Source organism: Sycon ciliatum, chromosome 13 (assembly GCF_964019385.1).
Source record: "Sycon ciliatum chromosome 13, ocSycCili1.1, whole genome shotgun sequence".
NCBI classification, from domain to species: Eukaryota; Metazoa; Porifera; class Calcarea; order Leucosolenida; family Sycettidae; genus Sycon; species Sycon ciliatum.
Genome location: NC_088655.1, coordinates 7,390,351 through 7,402,161, shown reverse-complemented (window position 1 = coordinate 7,402,161; position 11,811 = coordinate 7,390,351). Strand labels below are relative to the sequence as shown.

Below are 11,811 nucleotides of genomic sequence, written 5' to 3'. Positions count from 1 at the left end.
GATGGCCATACGCGGTACATTGTCGAAAAGGTGTTGTCGCACAAGAAGAGAGGACGGCGAACGCAGTACCTAGTGAAATGGAAGGGCTACCGAGATGCCACCTGGGAGCCGGAGGAATACTTGATGGATGAAGCAGGAAACGCTATTATTCCGCTGAAAACCTACCTGGACCGTTTTTCATAAATTGCTATTTAATTGGCAGCCACAGTTGTATTGCTAGTTTCTACGTGTTGCAATAGAAATGTAGCATTCTGCATGATTAGGATAGTGCTTCCCTGCCAGCCAGGCGTTATTTGCAGAAGACATGCACTGGATCTTGAGTTCATCAGTGTTGTTTTCGGCTACCATGCATTCCACATATCCATGCATGATCATTAGTTACCATAACTGTTCCTTCGAATTGGTACTGTTCTGACAGTTGAGAGGGGGGAATGGTGTAACAGATTCACTGTTACTACTAACACTAGGAATAGGATACACTTATCACCTGCTATTATCACGCTGCTGCTGTTAGGTGTTATGTCCATCATTGCTTGTTCATGTATATAAGAATGCATTATGGCAAGGATCATTGCTTATTCCAAGAATGACTACTGAAGTTAGTTGCACTGTTACAGCATGTAGATACTAGCACAATATACATTGGCAGATTCTCACTTATTTTTTAGAAGCATTTCGAAAACTGGTGTAAAATTGTATCCAGACTTCTGTTTTAGCTTGGAAACTCTCACTTGGGCAATTTGAAGAATCATGGTATCCCGTATTGACTTCAATTTGTGTGTGTTTTTGTGTGTTTTTGTTCTATTTGTTGATCAGGTTGAGTATCACCCATACTGTCATGAGAACGACTTGATTAAGTTTTGTCAAGAGCGCAACATCACCTTCAACGGCTACACTCCAATGAGCTGCCCAGACTACGCCCCTCCGACACACGGCTGGTCACACTCGACGCTCCAAGCACTCGTTGTCATGCAGGTAAGGCTAGTGTGCTCGTCTTTTCTACGCAGCTGAAGTGGCACATGGGAACAGGAGAAAACTCATTCGTACACTCATACCTCTGTTTTCCAGACACCAAGGTCACGGGCACTTCGGTCTGCCGGGTACTCTTTCAGTGAGTTTTAGTGGAAATATTACTACTTTTTTGTCCCTTTTTGTGTAAATAGTTACATTATAGGGCAAATCTATGGCCCTTCCCCATTAAAATATTCGGAGTTACGGACATTTCAAAGTTACGGGCAGTGTCCGGTCCCGGACCGCCCGGATAAACGAGGGATGAGTGTAGTTGCAGTTGTCTTGAGGGTTCCACATATAAAACACAGGATGATAATATCCATGCATTTCTACTCACCTATCCAAACAAATCATCATACCAGTGCACTGCTTAGTTCTGCATGTGTGTTATGTGTCTTGCATAGTGAGATCAGGGAGATGGAGTGATGAGGTGATGGCTAATTGAGCCATGAATTCTGCACTGTTGCTTTCTACTTTGAAAGCGTGCAAGAGAAAATAGATATGAGGAAGTGCCCAACCGTGTGGCTTTGACTACATCCCCGCACGTGTACATGGGTTTGTTTTATTGACTGCATCCCCGCACGTGTACATGGGTTTGTTGTGTTGACTGCATCCTCGCACGTGTACATGGGTTTGTTGTATTGCCCTGGATGATAACATGTTTGCTGTGATCATCAATCTGATCTCACCTAACACATATCCCGACAAGAAAGGATCCTCGCATATACAGTAGGAGCAAAGCAGTGTCCAAGGTGTGCTGGCTGGTTGAGCTGTCGTGCTGGCTGTTTGAGCAGTCATGCTGGTTGATAGAGCAGTCATACTGGCTGGTCGAGCAGTCATGCTGGCTGACTGAGCAGCTATGCTGGCTGTCTGAGCAGTCATGTTTGCCGTAGTGTTTGAGCATTCATACGGGTTGACTGAGCAGTCGTATTGGCTGTCTGCGCAGTCATACTGGATGGTTGAGCATTTATGCTGCCTGTCCTAATAATTATAGTCATACTGGTTAGCTGGGTAGTTACACTGGTTAGCTGGGTAGTTATACTAGTTAGCTGGGTAGTTATACTAGTTAGCTGGGTAGTTATACTGGTTAGCTGGGTAGTCAAACTGGTAAGCTGGGTAGTTATACTGGTTAGCTGGGTAGTTATACTGGTTAGCTGGGTAGTTATACTAGTTAGCTGGGTAGTTATACTGGTTAGGTGGGTAGTTATACTGGTTAGCTAGGTAGTTATACTGGTTAGCTGGGTAGTCATACTGGTTAGGTGGGTAGTTATACTGGTTAGCTGGGTAGTTATACTGGTTAGCTGGGTAGTTATACTGGTTAGCTGGGTAGTTATACTGGTTAGCTGGGTAGTTGTACTGGTTAGCTGGGTAGTCATACTGGTTAGGTGGGTAGTTATACTAGTTAGCTGGGTAGTTATACTGGTTAGGTGGGTAGTTATACTGGTTAGCTAGGTAGTTATACTGGTTAGCTGGGTAGTCATACTGGTTAGGTGGGTAGTGATACTGGTTAGCTGGGTAGTTATACTGGTTAGCTGGGTAGTTATACTGGTTAGCTGGGTAGTCATACTGGTTAGGTGGGTAGTCATACTGGTTAGCTGGGTAGTTATACTGGTTAGCTGGGTAGTTATACTGGAAAGCTGGGTAGTTATACTGGTTCGCTGGGTAGTTATACTGGTTAGCTGGGTAGTTATACTGGTTAGGTGGGTAGTTATACTGGTTAGCTGGGTAGTTATACTGGTTAGCTGGGTAGTTATACTGGTTAGCTGGGTAGTCATACTGGTTAGCTGGGTAGTTATACTGGTTAGCTGGGTTGTTGGAACGTTCTCCATTTGTTAGTGTTAGTCTTCGTTTAACATGTATATTACTCAGTATGTCGTAATTGGACACAGCTCGATTATTCTTACCTTGTGCGTTTCACTATTTGTAACGTGGCTCCTCTGCTTCAGTTTTCGTTCTATCTCTCTGGCAGGGGCCGCCACCACTCGTCTGGTGGGTGCCAGCATCCTCCGGCAGTTGCGCTGGGACTCTACGATACATTCTTGTTCTTCGATAATTAGAAATCTGCCTTTCTAGTTCTTCGCAGTTTGAAATATTATTTATTTGTGTTGTTTCTTGCGGCACTCGCTTTTGTGTAGATTTGACCTTTTTTTGCATGTCCGCGTGAGTACAGATGACATCATGCATTGTTTTCTGTCACGTGTTTTGCTTTGAGCGTGTCGTTCAAGATGTTTGAACTGCGCCCGCTGGCCGATTTTCTTTGCTTGCTGTTTTCTTTGCCAGTCAAGCGTGGGGACGCTACGGTGTCGACCTTCTTGGCTGTGTGTCCGGTACTGGGCCGGGTACGTGCGTCCCCAGCTCTCCGCTCTTTATTCTTTTTTGAGTAAGATTCTTCAATGGTGTTTTGAGAACATGTTTGGTAATACAGTCTTCTAAATAGTTCGATGCTTCCAATGGTTGTGTCTGATGCAAGTGTGGGTTTGCGAGGGAACCGGTGAACCATTTCGTCCTTCGAGCCGGATCCGACAGGTTTCGACTATTAGTGTCAGCGGTGGTAATGGCGTTTCCGCCACCACCAGAGTTTGTGACTCGTAGTTTTACGCCACGCCATTATGGTATGAGCGTGGGTGAAACTCCTGTTGAGGAACTTGAGGACCGCTGGAAAGAGTTGATTCGTCGGAGAACAAACCTCCGTAGACGCCACACGCGGATCAGTAACCGCTTGCGAACTCTGATTGCTTGCTCCTTGCCGTCTCGCCGATATTTGCAGTCTGATGTCCGTGAATTGGAATTTGTACGGTCAGAGCTAAATTTGGTTTTAGAAATTATGCGCAGTATGTTGGGATCCCAAGAGAGTGAGCAACTGCTGAATGAGTTGGACGAGTGGGAGGCGAAGTTTGATAAGGAGAGTGTTGGTGTGATGGCTGCTGCTGAGGCGATCTTGGATTCGCCTGTTGAGTCGGTTTCTGGCCAAGTGGCATCAGGCCAACAATCAGCAGTCGCAGAACAGGTTACCCCTGTGCCACCGTTAACACCACCGCACATGCGGCCTGTGCCACCTCTACCAGCACCACGCACACGGCCAACACCACCACCAAAGCAACGTAGTCTGAGCAGCAGACTAAGTGTGATGTCAGTTGGTTATAGTGCTCCTGCCAGTAGACTTTCTGAGTGGTCTCCTCTAACGGAATCTGCTGTTGACCCCCATGTTAGCGATTGGCTTGCCAGTATGCAATGGCCACATGGAGGAAGCGCTTTTCACCATCTGAAGCCACTAGAGCTGCCCAAATTTAGTGGCAGGACCCAGCAGTTTGTACGGTGGAAACAAACATTTAAGCGCCTCGTGGACGAGGACCGCTTCGTCTCTGACGAATATAAAGTGGTACGACTGAAGGAGGCGCTGCAGGGTAGCTCGGCCGAAGACATTATCGCGGATATGTTCGACGGTCCAGGTGCATACACTGCAGCCTGGACGGAGCTTGAGCGCTGGTTTGGTGGTTCCGATCGCCATCTTGCCTTGCAAGAGAGAGAGATTCTGAATCACCCACACATTGCCTCTGACAGGGACACCGAGTCTGTCTGGAAGTTTGCTGTCAAGCTCAGAAATGTGCTCATGAACCTGGACTTGGCTGGAGAGACCCCTGGTAGGAAGCTATTCCTAAGTGCGCTGGAGAAGCTACCCAGAAGTGTAGTTATACGATTTTACGGACAACATCCACACAGCAAATGCAACGCAACCACGTTGTCGTTCTGGCTGGTAAAACGGGTCCAGAACGCTAAGCGAGCCGATGACATCTTGGCGACAGTCGGCACAGAGAAGTTGAACAAGACACCTCCTGCGGTCCCGCCAAAGCCTAGGTCATCTGCTGTGTATGCTGTGGAGCTCAGTACTCAGCAGTGTGCCAAGTGCAGCAAGAGCCATGCCACAGCAGAGTGTCCGGAATTCAGGGCGCTGACAACCAAGCGCCGCTGGGACCTGGTCAAGCGCGCCAAGCTGTGTAGCTGTTGTTTGGAGCATGGACACTGGGCGCGTGAGTGCCAGAAGCTGGAACATTGCCACTGTGGAGAGAGGCACCACTCACTTCTGCACTACAGCAAATCAGTGCAGCCACAAGCTGCAGCGCAGAATCCCGCTACGATGCGACCAGCAGCTACGGCACCTCGGCAGGAAAGTTCTCACCATGCTAGTGTCAGCGCGCCGCAGACTACCGCTTTCGCTACCGTGCCAGTGAAGATTATTGGCCCAACTGGCAAGTCGGCAATCTGTACGGCCATGCTGGACTCAGGCTCGACTGCAAGCTTCATACGGGAGGATGTAGCCCATGAGTTGGACATGGCAGGTGAAGTTCACATGTTGAACACATCCACGATTGGTGCGCAGCAGACCTCCGGCTATCGGGAACTGGTCAAGGTGCAGATGGAATCCATTGATGGAACAGTGTCATACCCGCTCAAGGCATGGGTATATGATCGTGTGACCAAGAAGACGCAGGTCGTCGACTGGCGCCGGTACAAGTCCAGCTATGAACATCTGAAGTTCATAGACTTTCCCGAAATCTACAGCACCACGGTCGACCTCCTGATTGGTCTTGACGTCATTGATGCCCACGCATCACTCGCGGAGTACAGAAGCAGCAGCGGTGGACCAATTGCCCGCAAGACGCCACTGGGATGGGTGTGTATGGGCCCAACGCCCAGTGGACCCAGTGATGACGAGTTGTCTGTCAACTTCGTGCATGCTTTATACGGCGAATGCAGCATAGACAGCCTGGTCCAGAATTTCTAAAATCTGGAGGCAGTCGGTATGAAGCACGAAGGCACCTACATCACCCCTGCAGAGAAGCTGGCTGAGGAGATCGTTGAGAAATCCATCAGCTTCCATGATCAGCGAGTCACCATGGCAATCCCATGGGTCCACAGCAACGGCGAGCCTGGTGTCACCGCTAATCGCGCCATGGCGGACCATCGCCTGCGCATGCTAGAGAAATCGCTGGACAAGCGTCCAGAGCTGAAGGCAGCATACGGCAAGGTCATCCGTAGCCACATTGACAAAGGCTATGTGCACGCAGTGTCGGCAGCAGAGGTTTGAGGCAGATGGCGACGACCAGTGGTTCCTGCCGCACTTCGCCATTCTACGAGACGACAAGGCCACCACGAAGGTACGTGTCGTCTTTGATGCTGCTGCCAAGTATGACGGCACGTCGAGCAAAAAGTGTATGTACGCTGGACCCGCTCTGCAGAATGACCTAGTGAAAGTGCTTCTGCGGTTCCGCAAGGAGCCAGTAGCGCTCACGGCGGACATTACCGAGATGTTCCTGCAAGTCATGCTGGCTGAGCAAGACCGCCGATATCATCGCTTTGTGTGGGACTCACGCGTATACGAGTTCCAGAGGTTGGTGTTCGGCATCAAGGCGCTCCATACCTGGCATGCAAGGCGCTACAAGTGGTGTGCCGCGAGACAGCCGACAAGTATGACACAGCCATGTTGCAGATCGTTGACCGAGACATGCATGTGCATGATCTGCTGCACTCTGCTGTCTCCGTACCGGAAGCCATCCGCACACAGCAGACAGTACAGGACATCCTTGAGCAGGGCAGCTTCCACCTCCGCAAGTGGCTCAGCAATAGCTCGGAGGTGATGGACGGCGTACCGGAAGCTGACCGCTCACCGCAGCTCGTAGCTAGCATCAATGATCATGATCACTGTGCGCTACCATCAGTCAAGACGCTAGGCGTGATGTGGTCGGCAGAGGATGATACCTTCGCCTTTGAGTTCAAGCCGCCCGCAACAGAGAAGCTGACCAAGCGAGCCGTGCTGAGTAAGATGGCATCTATATTCGACCCACGCGGACAACTAGCTCCCTTCACGATTCGCTCTCGTGTCATGTTCCAGGAGCTGTGCATCCTCGGCGTGGGCTGGGATGATCCACTGGACGCTGAGCACACGCGGAGATGGACGTCCTGGTTCAGCGAGCTGGGAGATCTGGCGCTGATCCGTGCGCCGCGCTGCTTCAAGTGTCCGGGTCGCGAGTCGTCTGTCGCTACATTGTCGCTGTACGTGTTCACGGATGCTTCAGATGCCGCCTACGCCGCTAACGTGTACGTCCGTGCTGAGTTCCCAGATGGCAATGTGCGAGTGACGCTAGCACTAGCCAAGGCGCGTCCATGTCCCATTAAGAAGATGTTGATCCCGAAGCTGGAGCTGAAGGGTGATGTGCTTGGTGTTTGCCTGGCCAAGACAGTGAATGACGCGCTAGATCTGCCGCAGGCTGATGCCACCTTCTGGTCCGACTCGATGAACGTGCTTCACTGGGCGAGAGCACATTCCAGAAAGTTTAAAGTCGACGTGGGCAACCGGATAGCTGAAGTACAAGAGTATTCAGCTGGCAGCCAGTGGAACCACGTTCCTGGAAAGCTGAACCCAGCCGACAAGGGCACCAGAGGCTTGACAGCAGCCCAGCTAGCCAGTGATTCAGTATAGTGGAACGGCCCTGAGTTCCTCGTCCAGCAGCACACTGAGTGGCCGTCTCGTCAGATAACCTTGCCAAAAGAGTTGCCCGGAATGGTAAAGCGAGCGCAAGTGATGGCGTTCGCTGTGCAGCAAGTGTCAACGGAGGTGTTTCGTCTCCACCCCGACAACTACTCGTCATGGAAACGACTAGTATGAGTGACGGCCTGGTGCTACCGTTTCATCAACCGGTGTCGTCGACGTCATGCTAGCACGAGAGGGGATCCGGAAGCAGCGAGTGCAGCAGTCGACTCTGTGGAGCTGAAGTCTGATGAGCTCCAGCGTGCCGAATGTCACTGGTATGCGATCGCACAAGCAGAGAGCTATCCCGCTTCGTATCGGCAGCTGACGTCAGGGAAGTCCCTTGCAGCGAATGACCCGCTGCTACGGCTGAATCCAGTGCTCGACAAGGATTACCCGTGTGTACTACGCGTTGGAGGTCGTCTGAAGACTGCCAGCCACTTGCCTGAGCATACCCGGCATCCGATAATCTTGCCACAGCACCATCGGATTACTCAGCTGATAGTCGACGCCGAAGATCGCAAGTGTGACCACAGTGTTGGCCCAAACCACCTCTTGGCAAACCTGATGCTGCGGTTTTGGATCATCCGTGGCAAGGTTGTCACACGATCTCACCGTGCACACTGCGTGCTCTGCAAGAAGAAGTGGGCCACTGTGGCTTCGCAGCAGATAGCACCGCTCCCGCTATTCCGAACAGCTCCACCGTACCGGGCATTTTCAAGAGTGGGAGTTGACTATGCCGGTCCGTTCCGAACAAAACAAGGACGTGGCAAGACCCAGCTCAAGAGGTACCTCTGTGTCTTCTCTTGTTTGCAATCTCGAGCCTGTCATTCCGAGATGGCGTATGGCCTGGACACCGAGTCGTTTCTGCTAGCATTCACCCGTTTCTGCAAGCGCAGAGGCGTGCCAGCTGAGGTCGTGTCAGACAACGAGACGAACTTTGTCGGTGCAGAGCGCGAGCTAAGAGAAGCCGTTCAAGCGCTAGGTTCTGATGAAGTGGCTGCAAGTATGGCCAGCCAAGGAGTTCACTGGCGCTTCAATCCGCCTCTCGCTCCGCACTTTGGCGGCGTATTTGAGTCTGTGGTCAAGGCAGCAAAGCGCGCAATGATGGCAACTCTGTCCCAGGCCAATCTCACTGATGAGGAACTTGTAACTGCCATGGTGAGTGCGGAAGGCCTGCTCAACTCGCGTCCGTTGACCGCTGTCCGGACTGACGTGGATGACGCCGCACCACTAACACCGATGCACTTCCTAGCTGGACAGTGCGAGCTGACTCTGCCACTCGAAGAAGTCGCTGAGTTGCACCCACAGCGTCGTTGGCGGCTCCTCCAACAGCTCCTACGCCAGGTATGGCGGCGATGGCTTCGAGAAATATTGCCTCGGCTGAATGTGCTTCAGCAATGGTCTCGACGCAGCCGCAACATGAAGCCCGGTGACATTGTCCTCTGCATGGACAAGTCTACTCCAAGAGGGCGTTGGCCGCTAGCCAAAGTGATAGAAGTGTTCCCCGGATCTGATGGATTGGTCCGTGTAGTGAACATCAGAATTGGTGCCAAGCAGTCCAAGCGGCCGATAACGCAGTTGGTGCCGTTGGAAGTTGAACCCATCGATGAAGATACCGGTCCGTATAATGATCTCACGACTTCCGATTAGTCTGGAGTCGTTCGTGAGAGGGGAAATGTTGGAACGTTCTCCATTTGTTAGTGTTTGTCTTCGTTTAACATGTATATTACTCCGTATGTCGTAATTGGACACTGCTCGATTATTCTTAATTTGTGCGTTTCTCTGGCAGGGGCAACCACCACCCGTCTGGTGGGTGCCAGCATCCTCCGGCAGTTGCTCTGGGGCTCTACGATACATTCTTGTTCTTCGATAATTAGAAATCTGCCTTTCTAGTTCTTCGCAGTTTGAATGATTATTTATTTGTGTTGTTTCTTGCGGCACTCGCTTTTGTGTAGATTTGACCTTTTTTGCATGTCCTCGTGAGTACAGATGACATCATGCATTATTTTCTGTCACGTGTTTTGCTTTGAGCGTGTCGTTCAAGATGTTTGAACTGCGCCCGCTGGCCGATTTTCTTTGCTTGCTGTTTTCTTTGCCTGTCAAGCGTGGGGATGCTACAGTGTCGTCCTTCTTGGCTGTGTGTCCGGTACGGGGCCGGGTACGTGCGTCCTCAGCTCTCCGTCCTTTGTTCTTTTTTGAGAAAGATTCTTCAATGGTGTTTTGAGAACATGTTTGGTAATATAGTCTTCTAAATAGTTCGATGCTTCCAATGGTTGTGTCTGATGCAAGTGTGGGTTTGTTATAATGGTTAGCTGGGTAGTTATACTGCTTAGCTGGGTAGTAATACTGGTTAGCTGGGTTGTCATACTGGTTAGCTGGGTAGTAATACTGGTTAGCTGGGTAGTTATACTGGTTAGCTGGGTAGTTATACTGGTTAGCTGGGTAGTTATACTGGTTAGCTAGGTAGTTATACTGGTTAGCTGGGTAGTCATACTGGTTAGCTGGTCAGTTATACTGGTTAGCTGGGTAGTTATACTGGTTAGCTGGGTAGGCATACTGGTTAGCTGGGTAGTTATACTGGTAAGCTGGGTAGTTATACTGGTTAGCTGGGTAGTTATACTGGTTAGCTGGGTAGTTATACTGGTTAGCTGGGTAGTTATACGGGTTAGCTGGGTACTCACACTGGTTAGCTGGGTAGTTATACTGGTTAGCTGGGTAGTCATACTGGTTAACTGGGTAGTTATAATGGTTAGCTGGGTAGTTTTACTGGTTAGCTGGGTATTTATACTGGTTAGGTGGGTAGCTATACTGGTTAGTTGGGTAGTTATCCTAGTAAGCTGAGTAGTCATACTGGTTAGGTGGGTAGTCATACTGGTTAGCTGGGTAGTTATACTGGTCAGCTAGGTAGTTATACTGGTTAGCTGGGTAGTTATACTGGTTAGCTGGGTAGTTATACTGGTTAGCTGGGTAGTTATACTGGTTAGCTGGGTAGTTATACTGGTTAGCTGGGTAGTTATACTGGTTAGCTAGGTAGTTATACTAGTTAGCTGGGTAGTTTTACTAGTTAGCTGGGTAGTTATACTGGTTAGCTGGGTAGTCTTACTGGTTAGGTGGGTAGTCATACTGGTTAGGTGGGTAGTCATACTGGTTAGCCGGGTAGTTATACTGGTCAGCTGGGTAGTTATACTGGTTAGCTGGGTAGTTATACTGGTTAGCTGGGTAGTTATACTGGTCAGCTGGGTAGTTATACTGGTTAGCTGGGTAGTTATACTGGTTAGCTGGGTAGCCTTACTGGTTAGTTGGGTAGTTATACTGGTTAGCTGGGTAGTCATACTGGTTACTTGGGTAATTATACTAGTTAGCTGGGTAGTCATACTGGTTAGCTGGGTAGTTATACTGGTTAGGTGGGTAGTTATACTGGTTAGCTGGGTAGTAATACTGGTTAGCTGGGTAGTTATACTGGTTAGCTGGGTTGTTATAGTGGTTAGCTGGGTAGTCATACTGGTTAGCTGGGTAGTCATACTGGTTAGCTGGGTAGTTATACTGGTTAGCTGGGTAGTTATACTGGTTAGCTGGGTAGTAATACTGGTTAGCTGGGTAGTCATACTGGTTAGCTGGGTAGTCATACTGGTTAGCTGGGTAGTTATACTGGTTAGCTTGGTAGTTATACTGGTTAGCTGGGTAGTTATACTGGTTAGCTGGGTAGTTATACTGGTTAGCTGGGTAGTTTTACTGGTTAGCTGGGTAGTCATACTGGTTAGCTGGTCAGTTATACTGGTTAGCTGGGTAGTTATACTGGTTAGCTGGGTAGGCATACTGGTTAGCTGGGTAGTTATACTGGTAAGCTGGGTAGTTATACTGGTTAGCTGGGTAGTTATACTGGTTAGCTGGGTAGTTATACTGGTTAGCTGGGTAGTTATACGGGTTAGCTGGGTACTCACACTGGTTAGCTGGGTAGTTATACTGGTTAGCTGGGTAGTCATACTGGTTAACTGGGTAGTTATAATGGTTAGCTGGGTAGTTTTACTGGTTAGCTGGGTATTTATACTGGTTAGGTGGGTAGTTATACTGGTTAGTTGGGTAGTTATCCTAGTAAGCTGAGTAGTCATACTGGTTAGGTGGGTAGTCATACTGGTTAGCTGGGTAGTTATACTGGTCAGCTAGGTAGTTATACTGGTTTGCTGGGTAGTTATACTGGTTAGCTGGGTAGTTATACTGGTTAGCTGGGTAGTTATACTGGTTAGCTGGGTAGTTATACTGGTTAGCTGGGT

General features: G+C 49.6%; 1 protein-coding gene across 1 annotated transcript; it reads left to right on the top strand.

Annotated features, from left to right (window-relative positions):
- The first annotated feature begins 6,490 nt into the window (after positions 1-6,490).
- On the top strand, positions 6,491-9,190 carry LOC135829127 (uncharacterized). Its single transcript, XM_065341533.1, has 2 exons — positions 6,491-7,488; positions 7,729-9,190. The coding sequence occupies exons 1-2, from the start codon at positions 6,491-6,493 to the stop codon at positions 9,188-9,190; spliced, it is 2,460 nt and encodes an 819-aa protein (XP_065197605.1).
- Positions 9,191-11,811: the final 2,621 nt, after the last annotated feature.

What these genes read in the sequence shown, in the direction of transcription:
- LOC135829127 (XM_065341533.1), top strand. Translation starts at nt 6,491, where the DNA reads ATGTTGCAGATCGTTGACCGAGACATGCATGTGCATGATCTGCTGCAC. An exon ending in CTAGCCAGTGATTCAGTATA is followed by an intron (nt 7,489 to 7,728) that starts GTGGAACGGCCC and finishes ACGTCATGCTAG; the next exon opens with CACGAGAGGGGATCCGGAAG.